This window comes from Poecilia mexicana, unplaced genomic scaffold (assembly GCF_051168715.1).
Source record: "Poecilia mexicana isolate PSO_F unplaced genomic scaffold, ASM5116871v1 scaffold_4, whole genome shotgun sequence".
Lineage (NCBI taxonomy): Eukaryota > Metazoa > Chordata > Actinopteri > Cyprinodontiformes > Poeciliidae > Poecilia > Poecilia mexicana.
The window spans coordinates 21,321,361-21,341,685 of NW_028263373.1; the positions used below are offsets into that span (position 1 = coordinate 21,321,361).

The following is a 20,325-nucleotide window of genomic DNA, read 5'->3' on the forward strand; positions in this document are numbered from 1 at the left end:
CAGGTGATCGGTTTGTGTGATCGGCAACAAAAGACCGTGATCGCGATCACCGATCATACACTTTTTCACGAAAATCGGCCGATTATGGTCGGTGGCCGATCAATCGGCACACCTCTAATTCTCTAATTGAAAGTCATGCTTCTAATCCTTAACTGAACTTGTTTTTGCCTGGAAAAAAGAAAGGGTTAAATGTATCATGATATGATGTTCATGCTGATAAAGTGTTTATTAGTTACTTTATTCTTAATGTTATTAATATTTGAACACAATGAAACTCCAACTCTCTTTCATAAAGCAGCGTAGCTAAATTTTAACTAAACTGTGGTTGCAGATTTTCTGAAGCTGTCTGAACTCTCACCATGTCCCAGGCGAAGTTGGCCAGCCAGTACAGGATTGGCTTCACTCCACTGACAAACTGCAAATGTTTGGCTTTACTGACTCGCTCCTCAATCAGGAAGAGAACAAAACTGGCCGGCACGAAGGACATGGCGAAGATTACACAGATGGAAACCAGAACGTCCACTGAGGTCGTCATCCTGAAATGGGAAGAAAGAAAAAAAACACAAGAATAAAGACCAAACAGCTGGAGAAAAATATTTAAACTTAAAGATCCACGTTTAGTTTTTACATTTAGTTTTCTGTGAAAGATTTGGCAGCACTTTATTTGAAGTGATGTTCATAAGACTGACATGACACTGTCATAAAGATGAAGGAGTTTTTGTAAATGTGTTTGACTGCTGCCATTCGGTAAATAATGACACTTTTAATGCAAAGGTGACACTTTTAGTGGACTTTTAATGCAACTTTGCACTAAAAGTGTCATTATTTACCAAAAGACACTTAATGTAATAAACATTTATGAAGACTCCTTCATGTTTATGACAGCGTCATGTCAGGCTTATGAACATCCCTTCAAATAAAGTGTTAGAAAAGCTTTTTATTCCTCCCAACATTTGTATCTTTGTACAATTAAAAATCCTCTTTTTTTAAGCATTTCCTCGTATAACTACTCCAGTGGAGTTAGTTAGTTTACCAGATACAAGTATTTTTATTTATTTATTTATATTCAGTCACATTCAGTGACTTACATTAATGCTATGTATATAAATATATACATATATTATAAACTTGATCTCTTTTGCTTATATTTGTATCATTAATATTTAAAGCCGTTGATGGAGGAGCTTGTCAACAAATAAGCAATTTCCCCTTGAGAATCAATAAAGTCTATTCTATTTCGTTCTGCATCACCAGACTTTGTGCTGATATTCACTGACATTGCTATTTCAGTAAGCTGCTCCTTGGTGAGGTTGAGCGGGTGATTGTAGACGGTGATGCCGTGTCTCCTCCGCTCCGGTCCGGGCGGCAGACTGGCTCTCAGCAGGCCGTTGTTCATCACGTTCACAAACGACACCATGGCGTGCCAGCCCTTGTTGTTGTACCACACCTGAGATGGAAAATTCAAATAAAACTCATAAAAGAGAACGATGCTTTAAGTAGGAGACGATGGGAAAGACGACCTCGAGAGAAACTGTTCACCTTGACGTTGTTTACGGTGTGCATTTCTCCCAAAAACCCCGGCAGCTTCTTCAGCAGCCGATCCAGTGAACTGCCCTGTGGTCCGAACAAACACGTTTAGGCATGAGATATAAACGAGGTTAAAAATAATGTAATGACACTAAAAAGGACAGGGGGAATGTGTCTCCAGGACGTTGTCATGTTTTTGGGAGAGATCGCACCCTACTGGTCGGAGGTGATAATGGAAATCAATACTATAATGGACTAAAATGTACGATCAATGTAATTATCTTTTTTTTTATTGTGAACGTGCTCACATTGGGTTTTACTTTTTTTTTTAATCATTTAATTGCTCTTGTCCAACTAGATGCTCTGTAACTTTGTTAGTTGAACGTTCAATATTTCTAAAACTGCAAAAACAAGTAAAAAAAAAAAGAGGATTTAAAAAAGAAAAAAAAAATATGTATGTGTGTGTGTGTGTATGTGTGTATGTGTGTATGTATGTTGTGCACCTGTTCTACTTGGTATCGAGTCCTGATTGCCATGATGGAGTCCTGGAGATGCTGGACCTGAGAGATATTCTGGCTGCTGCTGCCTCCGAGAGAGAAGCCTCCATATCTGGAAAAAAACAGAAAATTATTGCTTTAGCCAAACCTTGTAGTTTGATTTCAGCTAGTCAAATTAATTTAATCATTTAGTCTAAATGAACTCTTAGTTCAGACAAAAATAAATTATCTTTATGAGTTTACAAGATAGTATTTCTCTAATTTTTATATGAAGGACATCTGTAGTTGCACTAGACTCTCTTTTTAATTAAAATATTCCATAATTAGTTTTGCTATAATCTGCAGTAAACATGAATTTTAAATGTTTCCCAATCATTATTTTTTACACCCTGAAATGGTAAAGAATTTTTTTAAAGTTAATTTGAGGTGTTTTTAAAAGTAGCAGATATATCCTACTACAATTGAACCTTAAAAAACTTCTTAAAACAAGAGTAAAATTTGTATCTTTAGTTGTTTTTAAAAAAGAAAGCTTAAATTCTCACCTGAATTCGTTCACCCACTTCTTGGTTTTAAGGCTGAAGGGAAACAAAGCTAAACTCTATTAGCATTCAGACTTCATGTATTGATAGAAAAATAAAATAATAAGTTAAACTCTGCAGAATGTTACGAAAACATTGTAAAATATAAATATTTATAAGAAGAAAATCATTGCCAAAACAAGTGATCAAATAGTCTCCAGTCTTGAAGTGAGCTTTAGATTTTTATTATGAACAAGATCAGATGACAATAACTAAGCAAATTAAACATAAACCCTCAGATTTATCTGCTTTCTGTAAACTCTTCATATTAAATGCTTAGTTTAAAAACCACCTTTTCTTGAGGATTTGCGGGTAAGTCTTCACCAGGTAATCTGAGATGTTATGCCTCGTCAGATTCTGGAGAATATCCCCAGTGGCTCTCTTCATCTGAAATTAAAACAAGTTATAAAAAAACACAAGGAGAAACTACTGAAATAAGACGCAGTAAGTTTCATTGTGAAGCAGAAAGGTCAGCGTTTATGTGGTTCCACCCGAGTAAAACCCAATCAGGAGCCAGATGACCCACCTGTGGAGGGGGAATCCCACCGGCGCCGTCCGGGCAATCCGGAAGCATCCGGCGGGAGTCCTCCGTGCTGCACTGACATTCTGGGGAAGGTCTGCCTCTGGTCCAGTTGCCTTGGCTCAGCATCTGCCAGGTGGAGAACGACAACTGGGGCCGCATGAAGAGGCCCCCCCTCTCAGGTTCACACTGAGGATTCCTGCAGCGGGGAGAACATTTGGGTTCAAAAGAATGCCTGCAGACATAAAATGTCGGCTGCATCCTCTTAAAAAAAAAAAAAAAAAATATGGGATCTAATAGAGGGATCATTTGTTGACTGCCTGTAAACGCTCACTGGTTGCCATGTATGGTTAAAATACATTTACCGTATTTTCTGGACTATAAGCCTCTACTTTTTCCCCCCATACTTTGAACCACGCTGCTTATAGCCCGGTGCGGCTTTTCTGTGGATTTTTATTCAACCACCAGGGGGCGCTTTAGCAGGAAGAGAATCATTGGAAGTTAAAATTGGAAACCAAAGAAGAAAGTGCTAATTTACATTTAGAACAAGCACATGCTAGCAGCAGGCACGACGGAGAAATGTTTTCAAACTCATACCCCCTCATCATGGAAACCGCATGAAGAAGTTCATATGATGCAGCTTTTATTTTGAAGGCTATCGATCTGGCAGTACAGGAGGGAAACAAAGCCGCTGGGCTGCGTCCTTAATAGCAGATTTATTATGGAAAACAGAGAGCAGCGGAGATACCAGCGGCTTATATAATATGTACGTGTGGCGTATATATGTAAGTATCCAGTTTAAAAAAAAAAAAAGCTTTGTGGGTGCAGCTTATAGTGAGTTGCGCTCTATAGTCCGGAAAATACTGTACCTTGCTGTTTTAATGTTGTCTGGCATGTTGTCAGTGTACGATAACCGTTTCACACAGCGTGACAAATAAACTGACATCAGTGAGTGAGATCCACCTGCATTTAATGACCATTTTCTCTCTTTGACGAGAGAAAATGTCCCAAACGTTGGACATTACTTACTTACGGGCAATATTAAAGCAACCTGTTCACAGTGAGACATGTCGAGTCCCTCTAAATGACACAAAATGAGCATTTTCAAAAGCCTGCAGATTGTTAAGTCGCTGCATTATTACCTAGCAACCCTACCAGAGCCCCGCCCGTTACCTAGCAACCCTAGTGGAGCTCCAGCACATTTGGTGTTTGCCATGTTTAGAGAAATCATGTTACGTTTTGTTGTCGTCCTGCTCTTCTCTCTGCATGCACTTGGTGCCAAAACCCGGCTGGTCCAGCAGAGCCTCCAGCAGGTTCTCCATGGCTGGGTTGCCAGGATCGTCGTTGCTGAAATTATTAAATTGGGAGGTGGGTGAATGCGTCAGCCACTGACTGATGTACCTGGATGGCTGAGGAACGTTCGGTCTCACCTGAAGAAGGTGTACTGATCTCCATACATCCAGGGCTGCAGCTCCAGGGGGGGGTACTTCCCGAACGGAGGAACGATGAGGCTGAAGAGCAGAGCGATCAGCACAAACACAGCCGGCAGAACAATCTGAAAATTAAATCAAACAGGTTAGTACTTCTGTCAACAAGCAAGACGTTGACATTGTATGCTTAACCCTAACCTCAAATCTATTTCTGTGAGAGACTTTAAATGGCCTCGTTCACAGATTTAGTTGTTAACGTCCAGTTTGTTCATCTGGTTGGCCCGGCAACGCCTGTGCAAGCTTTGAAATCATCCACAAGTAACTATAACTTTAAAAATTTCTGGTTTAGTGCAACTGATGATCATAGTAGTACTTGATTACTCTTGGGATTAACTGAATCACTTTCTGCAGGTTTTCCATTCAAGACTTTTTATATAATATTAGCAACGCATTAAAATAAATAGTTAAATTCCTGTCTCACCTGAGCGAAGAGCCCCCGGCGGCTCCGTCGAGCGTACAGCCAGCGTTTGACGAAGAGCGCTCGGAGCTGCTGCCACGTCAGCCACCAGCCGGTCAGCGGCATCCCGCCTCGCCCGTCTTCACTCAGCGGGTCCGTCTCCTTCGGTTCTGCAAGAAAAAACAAGGTGTAAAAATTCACTGATGCATATGGAGGATAAAGGAGTGAGAAAACAAATTTTCCCAGGAATTATTGTGATAAATCATAACTTTTTTGTTTTAGGACCATTTTCAAGTAATATACTGATGGTGACATAATAATCCAAGTTAGCTCCCTCTAAGACCAATAAACTTCAAGTTTGTATAAAACACTTCACTGTCACTGGAAGATATTTTAAATAACTAAAATAAAACACAACAACCAAAAACAATAAATAAAACCACACACAACTGAATCCATAAATAAAATATTATAATTGGGCTCATTTAAATTTATCATGTAATTAAATGATTAATTATGAGATGCTTACTGAGAATATCTTGGACCTGCAATATCTCTTCTTGAACACTAAAACATTTCTCATTCATCTCTTGTACAACATTGCAGCAACTTTCACCACCATAAAAACCAACATTTGACATTATATACATTTTACAGCTATTTTTACCTAAAGGACGACATATAACACCTTAACCTGAAGCTCAGACAGCAAACCAAGATCAGGCTGTCATTCTGCAAACTGATCTGTTCAACTACTTCACTGATTTCTTAGTCAAGTCCTCAAAGATGCCTTAAAGGGAAATCAGTCATTTCCATCCACACCACACATCCATACACTGATGATAGCAAGTTACAGGATAATCGTCAGACAGAAACGAGGCTGGCATTTCACGCCATCGGCAAGGCGGGTTGACTGAGAATCGAACCAGCGACCCACGGATTGCAGGGGGAACTCTGACCGCAGTCGACCCAAATAAAATTTTAATAAAAATTCCTTTAAAATTGCAGCAACTTAACGATGCAAGATCAACAAAAGCACATCTTGAACAGGTAGGGAATCTAGTTTTATAAAACAAACGCTTTTGCTTCCTTTTAGGATTGTCCAAAAGTGGTAAACTTTAAGTACCTTTCTTACGAAGTCTTTTCCTTCCTGGCAGCATTTTGGAAACAAAATGTCCAACTTTCAGTCAAACATTAGACCAGTTTGATCTTCACAGTACAAATCTGGACAGAAGTGGCTTTGAGTGATGGAGTTCCCACCTGGTTCTGGTTCCTCAGCAGATGGATCCTGAGCTTTTTGCCCCGATGGCTGCGGGCCACTGGGCTCTTCTGCTGGCTGCTCCGATGCTGGATCAGCATCCACTCCGGTTTCCTCCGCCACTCGAAGAAAGATCTGAAAAACAGCACAATGACTGAGTAAAAATGGAAGTAATGGTGGTACAATACACTCAAAAAAAAAATCTAAAGCTTGACGTATTTTTGTTCTAGTTTCCTTAATATTGATTTTAAAAGTTCTAGTTTGTCTGGCAGATTCTTTTCACTGCTAATAAGACATTTCCTCATGTCATAGGTGAAATCATTTGCAACTGGGACAAGTAATTTTTCATCTACATTAAGGAATTTTTACTTAAAACAAGATTCTACATCTTGAAATAAGAGAAAATTAACTTTATAAGTAACTTTTTCTCAAATGTATTAAAATATTTGCACTAAAAGCTGGACTTAGTGCAGTGTAGTCTCCTGTTACAGGCCCAAGTTTAAAGCACTGTTCTGACATAAATCATAATTAGCATATTTTTAACATCAGGGAAATAATGCAAGACAGCTGCATGACACCTGGTGGCGCTAAAACCCACACAGCAGCTTTTTAAAACTCACCAGAAAGCCATTTAGTGTGTCTAACTCATTCAGAATAAACCTACTAAGCTCATTAAGACCACAGCCGCTCCATAAATATCCAGCTTTCGTGATAAGACGCTGTTGTGCTTGCTCTCACACACACGCACACACACCAAGTGAAGTCAGAGGGCGACTCTTCATAGACACAAGCTGCACTGCTATGTTATGGTGCAACTCTGCTTCTCCTCCTGCCGTTTTGTTGCAACATGGCAGCTTTACTGGTTGCATTCAAAGTCAGCTTCCTCTTTGTTAAATACTTTTGAAAGCTGAATCATCTATAAATAATCTAGGGCTGCAACTAGCAATTATTTTAGTAACCAATTAATGTATGAATTATTCTGATATTTAATCAGATAAAAAATATTGTCACATTTTGCAGATTTTACATTTACCTACTTAAGTCTTTTCTATGCAGCATTAGAAATACATTAATAATTCAATTCCTTTTTTTTTAAAAAAAAAAACCCAAAAAATTAACATTTAATGCCTAAAGTCCAGGGACATAACATTTCTTTGGTGAATTTTTAAAAAATGCCACTTGTGGAGTTAGATGACATAGAAGTCGGATTAAATGCGATACGACCGCTCAGACTGCAGACGCTTCGAAAATAATCTGATGCATTTGCAATTTAGTCCCACAAATAATAAGATAATACTTTATTGATCCCCAAAGGTGGTGGAATTTTGTTTGTCGCAGCACAGCACACAACAAAACTTAAAAATAAATAAATAAAGTAAAAATAATAATAATAAGTAACAACTAACAGTGATAGTCCATTAAATATTAAGTGGCTGAAATTGGATTTTTTTGGGTGAAAAAAAATGTATTTGGTTCCGCTCAGAATGCCAGGAAAAAGTCATACAAGTCACGTATGGGCAGAAATATCCGAGTTTGGTTGTGAAGGTATCCTGAGTTTCATAGTAACCGGTCATTTTTCATGACCCACCTCCTCCAGCGTGCTGTCTGACAGACCGTAGCTGCTGACGCCCAGCTCTGGAAGCCGCTCGTCCAGTTTGGAGAGGAAGAGGCCCAGACTGCCGTCCTTGGCGGCTGCTTGCGGCAGGTTGATCACGGCTTCTCTTCTAGACTCCTCCACTAACCTGGCGCCAGGAATATGCTGCTGCACCAGCGCCAGCAGAGCTGCCATGTCTGCCAGAAAGATGATCAATCTGACAAGAAACTGGTTCTCATATGAATAAAACATTAACAACAATTCTGGGTCACTCTGGATGTCAGTGGGCCGGTTAGTACTGGGTAGCTGCAGATTCCTGAAAACCAAATTAAGACCTTTTTTTAAACCTCCTTGAATAAAATTTCAGACCGAAAAACCATAAATATAAGGGATGTTTGGGGAACTTGCTGCATAGCAGAAACTGAACCAGGCTTTGTGTTTGTCACCCTATTTATGCCTTAACCCCATAGAGCCTGGATTAAAAGCTATCTTGCACGTAGCCTCAGATATGTCGCAGCACAAGACAGACAGTGGCGAAAACAAATGTCAACTGCACTTACCCATAACGAAGGTAAAAAATTTAATCTAGGTAGCTAAGTTATATTAGCAGCTAGCTCCTGGTACACTGTAAAAACACAATATCTTACCAATCATTTTTAGTCTAGTTTTTGTGCAAATCTCTTATTAAGCCTGAAATGAGACAAGATATAGATAGATAATTCCTTCACACTGATGAAAAGTCTTCGTTCCAATAACAAATTATTTCACTTATAGGAAAAATGGGATTATATGGGAAATAATTTGCCAGTAGAACTAGAACTTTATCAATATGAAAGAATTTTTGGTAACACTTTATTTGAAGGGGTGTGCATAAGAGTGACATGACACTGTCATAAACTTGACATAAAACCTGTAATGAGCATGAAGGAGTCTTTATGAGTGAGTGTCATTCGCTAAATAATGACGCTGCAAAGTTGGCTCCTGTAATTGACTTTTATTGCAAGTTTTAATGGAACTTTGCACTAAAAGTGTCATTTTTTACCAAATGACACTTCAGGACAACAGTCGTAATCGTTCATAAAGACTCCTTCATGTTCATGACAGATGTTATGTCATGTTTATGACAGTTTTATGTCAGTCTGATGCACATCCCTTTAAATAAAATGTTATTGAATTTGTACTTAACTACATAACAGGCTTATGCGTCTCATTTAAAAGTTACTTGTAAGTTAGTTTTGTCTTATTTCAAGTTTGGGTGGTTCAGACTGTCAGACCTAAGATATTTGGTAAAATAAATAAAAAATACAAAAAGACTTTGTGTTTTTGCAGTGTAACCTTGACAGAAAAGTCCCTCAAGAAAAGCAAATACATTAAATAGTCCTCCCATGACAAAATTTAAGACTCGGGCCAACTTACGATCATTCAATGAATTTAATATAATTTAATGCCTTATTTCAGACAGACACATTTAAGTCATTTTAAGGAAGTTCAGACATCCTTGAATACTCACAGGAACTGGTGTCCTCACTTCCCAGTCCGGTGTCTTCACTCAGTGACGACTCACTGTCCTGAAACATGAAGCAGAGTTAGAACCCGTCCTTAAAAACACGCCCACAGACCCAATTTCAGATTACAAGCAAACCTTTACTAAAGGAGGTAGCTTGTTGGTGCTAGTGCTGGCACTGGTGCAGATACTGGAATAACTGGGAGTGCTGGTGCTTAGCTCCTCCCTCTTCACCAAGGTCAGGTAGTAACCAGATCCCAGCTTGGATTTGAGGAAGAGCGGCGATCCGCTGCAGCAGAGTTTCCCCTTGGAGATGATGGCGATGCGGTCACCAAGCAGCTCCGCCTCGTCCATGTAGTGAGTGGACAGAATGATGGTTCGATCTGACGGTTTGAAAAAGAAACAAACATGACTAATGTTCACATGTTCATGCCATTTCAGTCAGTTTATTCATGTTTAGTTAATTAAATTGTGTTTTACAACTTATCTGCTCATTGTTAGCGAATGGTTTCAGCTTAGGACTGGACAAGATGAGTGAAAAATAAAATCTGTAATTTTTCTGTAACGGATCCGATTTACAATTTCAATAAGATTTTATTTTTCTTGTTCTCTTTTCTGGAAAAAAAAAATCTGTGTTTTCAAAAAGTGGCTTTAATTTCAATCCCTCTCTTTTGAGTCTTGTGGCCAGTTTAATTATGAGAAGAAAGCTATGATATCAGTAGAATAAAGTTGCAATATCACCAGAGGAATGTCTTAAAACTATGAGAAAAAAAGTTGTTTTAAATAAAAACAAAAAAGCTTGTGGAGTTTTGAGGACCTTACCTAACCCACTCAGTCGTTTGAACAATCATTTCAAAATCCTGCTTCTGACTATAAGTGGGTGCTGATGTGTTAAAAGACTAAACATTTCCAACATTCTTCATTTGAAATTTAAATTTTTTGATATTTTTCTGTAGAAGTAAAATTACCACTTAAAACTTTATTCTCATATATTCTCATACATTACTTCAACAAGGAGACAATAATAAATCTGTATCCTTGTAATTAAAACTGTAGAGTGTCTAATGTTCTGTCGTAGAGTTGACCTGAATTCAAAATCTAAATAAATAAAAACTGCAAGAGGCATTTGTCAAACAAGATGGCGGCTCTGGACGTGCCGACATCACTCTGAAGAATGGAAACCCAAGAAAATAAAACAACAATAATAAACTTCCATAAACTAAATCTTTAAAACCAAAAAGTTGAACGACAGGATGTAATCGATTTATCACTCAGCTGAACTTCAGCTGTTAAAATGCGTCTTCATCTGTTCTCGCCTCTCATTACTGGTGACAGTCACTGGTACCTTCGCGATATTTGAGCAGCAGATCCCAGATCCCTCTGCGGGAGTACGGGTCGACGCCAGCTGTGGGCTCATCCAGGACGACCACTTTGGAGCCGCCAACAAAGGCGATTGCCACAGAAAGCTTCCTCTGCATTCCACCTGAGACAAACACAAAACAATTCCCTCTTAAAAAGAAAAACAAACAAATCTAACTCATGTAAGTGCAGACTTGATTCATTTTTAGATTCTGGAGTTGAAGTCGGTGACTCTACCAGAGAGGTTTTTGGTCTGATCATGACGCTTGTGCAAGAGGCCGACGTCCTCCAACAGAGCGCTCATTTCAGCCATCACCTGTTCTTCAGGCAAACCCTTCAGGCAGCCATAAAACCACACATGCTCCTCCACTGTCAGCCTGAGCGACAAACAGAGGGAGGAAAAAGCTGAAATTAAATTAATTTCTACTTGAAGTTTCAGTTGAACCTTTCCTAGACTTTTTTTTTTTTACAACCCATGAATAAGGTCAAGTTTTAGAAATGGTTCAATACATTTTACAAATCTGACAGAAAAAGCTTGAAGTCTTTAACACAGTATCTTTTTTTTTTTTACATCTGAATTCAACATTTGTCGCAAGAAACAAAAAGCAGCCTACGCTTTAGGTATATAAAAAAAGGAAACTATAAGAACCGTTTGTGGCTTTAAATGAGTTTTATACAAACCTAGGAAAAAAGTTTTTTTGGACTGCGAAGGCTGCAGATTCCTGGTTTAGATGTTATCGACACTATTTACATTTGTAAATGTGATCTGAACATTAATATGCAGGTACTGCATTAATCACTTTAGAAGCAACTTAAAAACATTTAAATTGACATTTCGTTTGAGAAAAATGTGGTAGAAAGACTTATTTAACAGATTTGAGGGCATTTAGGACAAAAACCAACTATTTATACTGACAGCTTAGCATCAGATGTTTTTAAGCGATATATTGATAATGGCATAATAATGCAAGTTCACCCTCTCAAAGATCAATAAACTTTAATTTTGTAAAGAACATTCTAAACTGGAAGAAAAAATACATAAATAAATAAATTTAATGTCATAAACAACAAAATGGAGATAAAAAAAAAAACACACAAACTCTGTAAATAAAACAAATTAGCAAATCTCTGTAACCAAAACAGCTCTTAAAAAAATATTTATCATTAATTAATTAGTGACAAGCTAATTGACATGGTGTTTTTGCTAAACCAATAAACCTTCAAGAATATCCAAGTCTGCTATTTATTATCACCCAACTTTATGCACTCAAATACGTTTTTAGACTTTAGAAGCATATAAAACCTGCCTATAATGCCTATTTAATCTTTAAATTTTTTATCCTTACATGTCAAAGAGGACGTTGTGCTGCGGACAAACTCCCAGCGTCTTCCGGATTATGTCCATGTCGTAGCGGATGTCCATGCCCTTCACGTACACGGTCCCAGAGGTGGGCGGGAACAGCCCAGTCAGGACGGATCTGATAGAATAAATGTCCAGACAATAAATTAAATCATAATCTCTGCTGTTAGACACAATGAGTCTAAAACAAAAGCTTGCTCTGATCATCCATTCACTACTTTCAGGTCATTCTGGAGTAAATTTCACAGAAGAAATAAGTTTCAGCCTCACATGGTGGTGGTTTTGCCGGCTCCGTTGTGGCCAAGGAAGGAGGTGATCTGCCCCTCGAAAAACTTCAGATTTAGATGGTTGACAGCAATCTTCCCTCCCTTCTTGTAGATTTTTACCAAATTTCTGATGTTCACGCCAAGATTCATATTGTTGGGTTCTGCTTCAATGTGATCTGAACACAGATATAGACATCCTCAAGGTTGCAAGCGAATTTAAAGATGGCATTTTATGATTCCTTGAACAAGATAAAATAACTATGTTCATTTTTTGCACAATCACTCTTATATAATGAGATTTTAGCTTCATCTTCTTTCAGAACGAACTGTTTTTAGGGTCTCTGTCACTTTAAATCCAAATATTTCTGGAAAGCAGAAGTAGACCCTTCTGCACAGCCAACAAGAATGCAGAAAGTTGTTTCTGAATTTTAAGTCAACAACAAAACATTTGTCTTTTCCAGCAGCTGTAAAACCAGCTGGCCAAATGTGTAGGAGCTGATTGGGTTGCTAGGTAACCGTGAGGGGCTTGGCTGGGGTTGCTAGGTAACGGGGCTGAGCACAGAATTCTAGCTGCCATGGTCAAGACAGCTAAAATTTAAAACCCAGTTTAACTCTCACAGGTCCAATTTAAAACTCTGATCTAAAGAGGTTTAGAGGCAAACAAAGCTGTTGAAACAAACCTTTAAGTTTTTAATCAAGTGTTTATTTATTTAATCATTGGTTCAGTCACAAACCTGATAACCAAACTGATTAATGCTTGGTAAAAACTTGAGTTGTAAACATAAATCAATTAATTTCTCTTATTTTACAGAAATGTATATAATGCCGTAGGAAACCGTTTTTGTACGTTTCTTTTTCTCCCATATCAATTTTCAGACTTTTCAATATCATTGAAAACTAGACTAAGAACAAATAAAGATGGAAACAACAGTTATATTTTCACAAGAGAAAAAAAAAAAACTAAGATGAAAACTCAAATTAAATTTAAGGCCTTACTGCCTTACAAGCAGTAAGGCCTTGTTTTCCCAGGCCTTACTGCTTAACTGGCTTACACTCTCAGCCTGTTACCACAATTTACTTAATGGGCTTACGCTTAGAAAACCGCCAGTGCAGTCTTATAAATCACAGAGTTGCAAAGCTACAGCTGTGTTTCTCTTGACATTTTAAATTTCACTTTCCTTTCAGAAGCGTAGCCGCTTCTTGTACCTTCATCCTGATGGGTGGGAGCTGGAGGGATCGGCATGCCTGCTTCCAAAGGAATCCCACCCCAGTAGTTGAGCTGAAAGATGAAGTACCAAGGCCTGGGGATGCCATACTGACCTGAGAATACATTCACACACGTGTGTCTTCACACCAAAACGATAATACTGGGTATTTTTTGTTTAATTATTGCAACAATATTCTTAACTATGACACAAACAGTACTGATCTCTTTAATGCTGGGGTGTTAAAAGTGTGGCTCCTGACCACAACTCAAAAATATTAGCAATACACAAAACACCTACTATAAATACATAAATGTGTCCTACCAGGAAACACTGCTTCAATGTACCAGGTTGCAATGGCGTAGATGAAGGCGTCTACGTAAAGCATGGATATGGAGGTGGTGAAGCTGTACGAGTCTCCTTCCACAGGGCTGGTCCGCAGGTTGAACCACTGGATCCCCACGCCTTGCTCCTCGTACTGAGAGAAATACTCACAGCCAAAACCAAAGGCCACAGGAGACAGGAAACTCTGACAGAAACAAGGAAACGCATGCTGTTAATAAAGTATTCACAAGCTTTTAACTTTAACGTTTTAAATACACAAACATCATTATTGATTCTTTATACTCCAGTTAACAATTTAATGATTGACGATTATTTAAATAATCACGCTTAATCGTTTTAACCCTATGCAGGAGATTTCCGTCCACTCTTTTCTTTCTTCAATTTCACAATCATTAAATACTTTATGCACGTTAATCTCTCAGTAAAACACATTTAAGTTTGCGACTTTGTTCAATAAGAATCACTAGTTTTTAAGTTCAATGAGGGCAGAATTTGTTCAAAATCAGGCAGATGTAAGTAATCAAATAAAATAAAAAAATAGTAAATATTGAACTTTAGAAGCAGACTCACAGCTAAGACCCTGTGTGTGGTGGTGAGGTGATCTCTCCAGGCGACACACAGCACATAGGGCAGGTAGAGACTGAAGTAGATGAGCCCTCCACAGGCAGCAGCCAGGTTGGCTTTGGAGAAAAAGGTGCTGATGAGGAAACACTGCATGATGGTGGCGGTAGCAAACGCCGTGAGGAAAAAAAAGACCACAGTCGGGTCGCTGTAAGGCAAAATATCCCCCCACTACAAAAGGAGAGAGAAGAGTTTTAGCAGTCACCGTACAGCAACATACTGATGGGAGCAGAAAAGTTGCCAAACCTTAAGGAGGCCAATGAGCAGCACAGCAGAAATCAGGAAGGGGACGACGCTGCTGATGAACCAGCTGAGCCACAGCGTTCCTGTGCTGAGACCCATAATCCTCATGGTTTCCTTCAGCCGGGCCTCCTTCTCATACACCACGCCTTTAATGATCATGGCCACCGAGTAGATCCACGCCAGAGTCATGAAGAGAGGCAGGGAGCGGTTCAGCACTCGAAGGAAGCTGAATGAAAAACGTCAAATGCAGTTACTCCTGCTACGAAGGAGGAAGAAGGAAAACATAAGTTTTCTGATTTCTTTCTTTTTGGAGAAAAGAAATATGTGTGGATAAATTCCCTCTGCTCAAAACTCTGTAAACAAAACTACATGCATGTTAATACTTAATGTGGAAGATCAGGATGCATTTCTAATGACTTTTATATTTTTATTACATTTTTGGGGCCCTGGTGAATGCCTAACGGCTTTACTCACACATCATCCACATAACAGGGATATGGCATCTGCTGGACGTAGATGCCGGTGGTCTGTTTAACTCCAGTTAGGACATAATTCACAGCTCTCTCTACCAGGTCCTGAATGTAGACAAAACCGCCCCAAATGTAGCGCATGTCGTCGAACGGGTCGGCAGCTGGACCCGGATCCCAAAACCTGGAAAAAAAAAAATACATTTTTAAAACCAAATCAGATTTTTCTTTTTCTTCAAACAAACCATAATGCTGAGTAAAAACTGCTCTGATCCTTGACGCATTTATTGTTTTTGACCAACTACAAAAATGTTCTATAACGTTTCTGCATGTTTCACCAACTTGAATTTCAGACTTTTTAAGACATTTATGAATATTTTATATAGTAGTAGTGCCAAGTATTTTTGAACAGAATGAATGTGGCATCGTAAAGGTTGGCAACAGAGGTACAAAGATCGTCCAGCAAACTGGCAATACATTTACACTTACCCTGATAGATGCAAAAGGCTAGCTAGCTAGCAGCTAGACATGTAACAGGGTTTCATTTTTACAATATTATCAATTTGAAATTTGTCAAAAAAAAAAAATTCTTTGAATTTATTTTGTTTAGTCAACAAGTTGTTTCTTCAGACATTTATTGGTGTTTTAAGTTCTGTTGCTGCTCTTGGCAGTTGGTGGTTACCATAGTAACCGGTAACTGATAGCTCCTCCCCCTTTTTTCTGTTGCCGTCGGTAATTGTGGTAGTCTTAGGACCAGCTCTGTGTTTTCTTTAAAGGTATTATTGGGGCATGCCATTAGCAATGCATAAGGAGAGCAGTGACTGACCTGCGAAGCAGGTCAGTCACTGCCTCCATGCATTGCATGGCAGGCACCTATTGTTCTACACCCAATAGAACGCCTGGATATTATTATTATTATAACAACTTCTTCCATTACCGTTAATGCGGCTCGTACCGCTGCGTGCCCACCCACAAAAGTGGTATCAAAACGTGTGTCTCGATCCCGGCATTGGAGCTATTACTTTTATTGGGGATCGGAGTTACGACGGCGACGTAAAAAGCGAAAAACGAGCGAAATTTCCAACTGCCGAAACCTTAGAGTGTAACTGAAACCAACTGCCGCTTTTTAGAGTGAGAAAAAGAGTGGAATTTTGACCCCAAAATAATTTTGAAATCGCTCTCATGGGTGCAAAAATTGCTCTATTGGTATGAAAGTCGGTCATGACATTGATACGAATGCCTGCTCCGGTAAAATGTTTTCAAAATTTCCCTAGGGCTTACGGTTTTTGGTCTAGGTGCTTCAGAGCAAAGTTTTGGGACAGGATAACTGATGCTGCTCCCCAGTGTTTTACATACATTTCTGAAAAAGCTCTGAGCTCAGCGCACACCATTTTTCTCTCATCACTGCAATTACTGTGAATGAGCTACAGATATGAATCGCGGTACTAAATGAGACGACAAATAGCCCTCTCATATGCTTCAAACGGTTTTTGGATCGGCCTTACGGATCCTGAACGGGAAGCAGTCGTTCGGACTGCTTTTTCCATTAAAACTGACTGGGTGTCTCATAAAGATAGATAAGCCTGACACACACAGGGCACTTTCATCACTATAGCAACAGAATGCAGAGGAAGGCACAGCTGCTGGTTTGGACTACAAAGACTCTGTAGTTCTAAACATGGCGGAACACTTTAATACAGAGGGCAGAGCAGGAGGTCAGAACTACAACATGGCGGGACACTCAATTATTACAGAGGAGGGCTGAGCTGGCAGTTAGAACTACTTCCTGTTTTGGGCTTTATACAGGTGGATTAACCAAACCACTGTTACACATTGGATTAGTGTGGTTATGAAAATTAAGTTTACTGAAAGTTTCAAAATAAAACTCTGAAAATTGCACTGACAAAAGTGCATCGCCGTAGGCGATGCAAAAATGAAAATCTTTTTTTTATGTTTTTTTTTCTCAGGATAGTGAACTGCCTTGCGCAGCAAGGCAGTTCATTAACATTAGCATTTCATGGTTGTCTCAAAGATTGAAATCCTTCCCCAGCTTTCTGTCTCACACACACAGCAGTTGGCTGAGGGCCAATCGCTATAGCAACAGAATCCAGAGAAAGGCAAATCTGCTGGTTTGGACTACAAACCAGCAGCCATAACTGCCATAACTGTAGTTCTATCTATGGCCAAGACTCAGTTAAAACAGAGGCCTGAGCAGCATGTCAGAACTACAACATGGCGGAACACTCAATTATTACAGAGGAGGAGTTGGCTGGTATTATAAACAACTTGTGCTTTGAGCATTTTATAACTGATTTAACCTGATCACTATTACACATGAAATTAGTGTGGCAATTTCAAATGAAGCTTATTGAAGATTTTCAAAATAAAAGCCTTGACAATTTTTACATCATGTAATTGCTCTTTTTACATACATTTCTGAAAAAGTTCTGAGCTCAGCGCACACCATTTTTCTCTCATCACTGCAATTACTGTGAATGAGCTACAGATATGAATCGCGGTACTAAATGAGACGACAAATAGCCCTCTCATATGCTTCAAACGGTTTTCGAATACGTATCACGGTTCCCGAATGGAAAGGAGTTGTTCGGACAGCTTTTTGGAGTGAAACTGGCTGGCTCAAACACATAGAATTGTTTCTCCCCCTGTCTGGAGAAACACAGGGGGAGGCTTGGTCACTATAGCAACAGAACACAGACAAAAGCCAGACTGCTCCTTAGGACTACAAAAACGCCATCTTTGTAGTTCTAAACACGATGGAACACTTTACTACAGAGGCCTGAGCAGAAGGTCGGAAGGTCAACATGGTGGAACCCTCAATCATTACAAAGGAGGGCTGAGCTGGCAGTTAAGAAGTACATAATGATGGAACTCTGACTTATTACAGAAAGAAGGTGAGCAGAATGTTATAACTACAGACAGGGCAGAATGTTCTGGGCTTTATATATAAACTGGTTTAACCCAACCACTGTTAGACATGGGATTAGTGTGGCCATTTAAAATGAAGCTTACTGAAAATTTCAAAATAAAAGCCTGAATATTCCTCTCAGGCCTTTATTATGTTTTTCTCTCAGGTTAGTGCAGAGAGAACTACAGATTTAAATCGTGGTTCCATCGGAGACAAGAAATTGCCCTCTTATATGCTTCAAAAAGTTTTTGGATTGCTCTTATGGATGCTGAACAGTAAGCCGCTTTGATCAGAAAAACTAACTGCTTCAAAGAGTTGCTGCACTCCTCTCATGCTAGTGCAACGCCGTAGGCGTTGCAATAATATTAAGCTTTTTTCGCATTTTTTTTCCTCAGGATAGTGAACTGCCTTGCGCAGCAAGGCAGTTCATTAACATTAGCACAAGATTGTGCACAACATTAGCACAAAATTTAGCATTTTACTGCCCCCACTAGTGCACTGCCTTGCGCAGCAAGGCAGTGCACATCCTAACATCCTACATGAATATTAGTCTTCACGCTAATATTAGCATTTTGGCTTATGCATTAATTTCAACATACTGAATGGTACAGGTGCAGTTTAGTCAACATGTTTCTGACTCACCACAGGTTATTGACTACATTGAAGCTTTCTTTAGCATTAATGCTAATTTTTTGCATCAGAACGCTTGATTAAAAACCGACGGGCACACTTTGGCATGCCCCTTAAAATTTCTGCGGAATTTTCTAGTATTTTAACATATAATTATAATTCCTTATTATTTCAACGGGGGAAAAAGATAACATCCCAACTCAGAAGCATAAAAGGCTTAAATGTAAGAAGAATCCTCAGCACCTGTCTTTTATCTTATTGGTCTTGGTCACATCATCGATGTCCATTCGAATCTTGTAGGTGACGTGGGGCGGGAGCTGCGACGAGGACGTGTTGGGCAGCAGGAAAACCACACCTGCCCAAAACTGCCTGTCCTCCAGCAGCTCCAGAGCTCTGTCGATCAGCTGACCCTCCGAGTCCAGACCCTCCAGCTTGTCCAAACTGAAACACTGACAAGAAAACGCACAGAAAACAGCAAAGATACTATTTCATATCTTCATAATATTCAATTATATATATATATGTACATATATGTTTTTTGAAATATCAGATGTGATTCAAAACTTTTGTATTGCGTAGATCAACAATGTGGAAACCTTGGAGACTTGTGAAAGCGTGCCGATGGTGTTTCCAATGTTGTTGTAGATGTCCAGCCAGGTCGGCGGCGCTCCAGGTTTCCTCGGCGTGTCCGGCGACGGCGTGGACAGGAAACGAACAATCCGCGACGCCGTCCACGTTGTGTTTTCCAAACGCATGTTCACCAAGACTGCAATTTCTGGACGGCTCAGCAAATTCTGTTGCAAACACAAAAGAAGCTGGTTTAAACAAAGACTTTCCAGCATGAAATGCGTCGTTACACTCTAATCCCTCATGCCGCATATCAACAGAGGACAAATCCAACCTTCAGCAGCTGAATCTCCACACTGGTCTCCATGTAGTTCTTGATTTCTGGTCCCACCTCCATCCAGGCATCATTCAGATCCTGAAGAATCTGGAGGTCTTCAAATGTTTTGTTCACCTACAGAAAGTCGGGTCAAAGATGAATGAAAGGATTATTTTCCTAAACAACAATAACGACTTGTGCAACAGACAAACAAGAGTTTGGTACCTCTTTCATGACTTGTCGAACTACAGGAGTGTCCGGTGTGTACAGCAGCTTCCCGATGAACAGAGGTTTAATTCCTCGCCATACGATGCGAGAAAGAGGATTCGACTCCAGGGTTTGAATCAAACTTTTGCAAAAAGGTGCTAAAGAAGTAAAAAAAAAAATAGGAGAAACTTTAACCAAGCAAAATGGCGCTACTAGAACGAGATCACTGGCTAAAAAAAACAAACAAAAAAACACAACATAATAAATGCAGGAAGTCTTACAAATAGATTTGGTTTTTCTTTGTGGCTTAAAATAAAAAAAGGCCTGTTAGGTGGTAAAAACTTTCAAACAAAAAGAAATTTGAAGGGTAAGAAGATGGATGCATCTGTGATCTTCACCTCGCGAATACTAATCAGCAAAGGTTTCCATTTAAGAATAAAGGCACTGA

The 20,325-nt window shown here is 39.3% G+C and overlaps 1 protein-coding gene across 1 annotated transcript in view; it reads right to left on the reverse strand.

The window, feature by feature from the left end:
• Positions 1 to 20,325, reverse strand: part of abca7 (ATP binding cassette subfamily A member 7) — a 38,033-nt gene that overhangs the window by 9,418 nt on the left and 8,290 nt on the right. The window contains exons 10-36 of the mRNA XM_088005070.1: positions 19,896 to 20,035; positions 19,689 to 19,805; positions 19,384 to 19,581; positions 19,031 to 19,236; positions 15,239 to 15,415; positions 14,768 to 14,990; positions 14,471 to 14,692; positions 13,880 to 14,084; positions 13,557 to 13,670; positions 12,355 to 12,526; positions 12,071 to 12,202; positions 10,962 to 11,101; positions 10,711 to 10,848; positions 9,504 to 9,748; positions 9,372 to 9,429; positions 7,856 to 8,058; positions 6,270 to 6,402; positions 5,034 to 5,179; positions 4,553 to 4,677; positions 4,359 to 4,469; positions 3,129 to 3,321; positions 2,895 to 2,989; positions 2,567 to 2,599; positions 2,031 to 2,136; positions 1,540 to 1,614; positions 1,278 to 1,447; positions 359 to 536 (exon numbers count right to left, since the gene is read on the reverse strand). Of these exons, the coding sequence (XP_087861196.1) occupies positions 359 to 536; positions 1,278 to 1,447; positions 1,540 to 1,614; positions 2,031 to 2,136; positions 2,567 to 2,599; positions 2,895 to 2,989; positions 3,129 to 3,321; positions 4,359 to 4,469; positions 4,553 to 4,677; positions 5,034 to 5,179; positions 6,270 to 6,402; positions 7,856 to 8,058; positions 9,372 to 9,429; positions 9,504 to 9,748; positions 10,711 to 10,848; positions 10,962 to 11,101; positions 12,071 to 12,202; positions 12,355 to 12,526; positions 13,557 to 13,670; positions 13,880 to 14,084; positions 14,471 to 14,692; positions 14,768 to 14,990; positions 15,239 to 15,415; positions 19,031 to 19,236; positions 19,384 to 19,581; positions 19,689 to 19,805; positions 19,896 to 20,035 (4,055 nt within the window). The remainder of the gene's footprint in view (positions 1 to 358; positions 537 to 1,277; positions 1,448 to 1,539; positions 1,615 to 2,030; positions 2,137 to 2,566; positions 2,600 to 2,894; positions 2,990 to 3,128; positions 3,322 to 4,358; positions 4,470 to 4,552; positions 4,678 to 5,033; positions 5,180 to 6,269; positions 6,403 to 7,855; positions 8,059 to 9,371; positions 9,430 to 9,503; positions 9,749 to 10,710; positions 10,849 to 10,961; positions 11,102 to 12,070; positions 12,203 to 12,354; positions 12,527 to 13,556; positions 13,671 to 13,879; positions 14,085 to 14,470; positions 14,693 to 14,767; positions 14,991 to 15,238; positions 15,416 to 19,030; positions 19,237 to 19,383; positions 19,582 to 19,688; positions 19,806 to 19,895; positions 20,036 to 20,325) is intronic.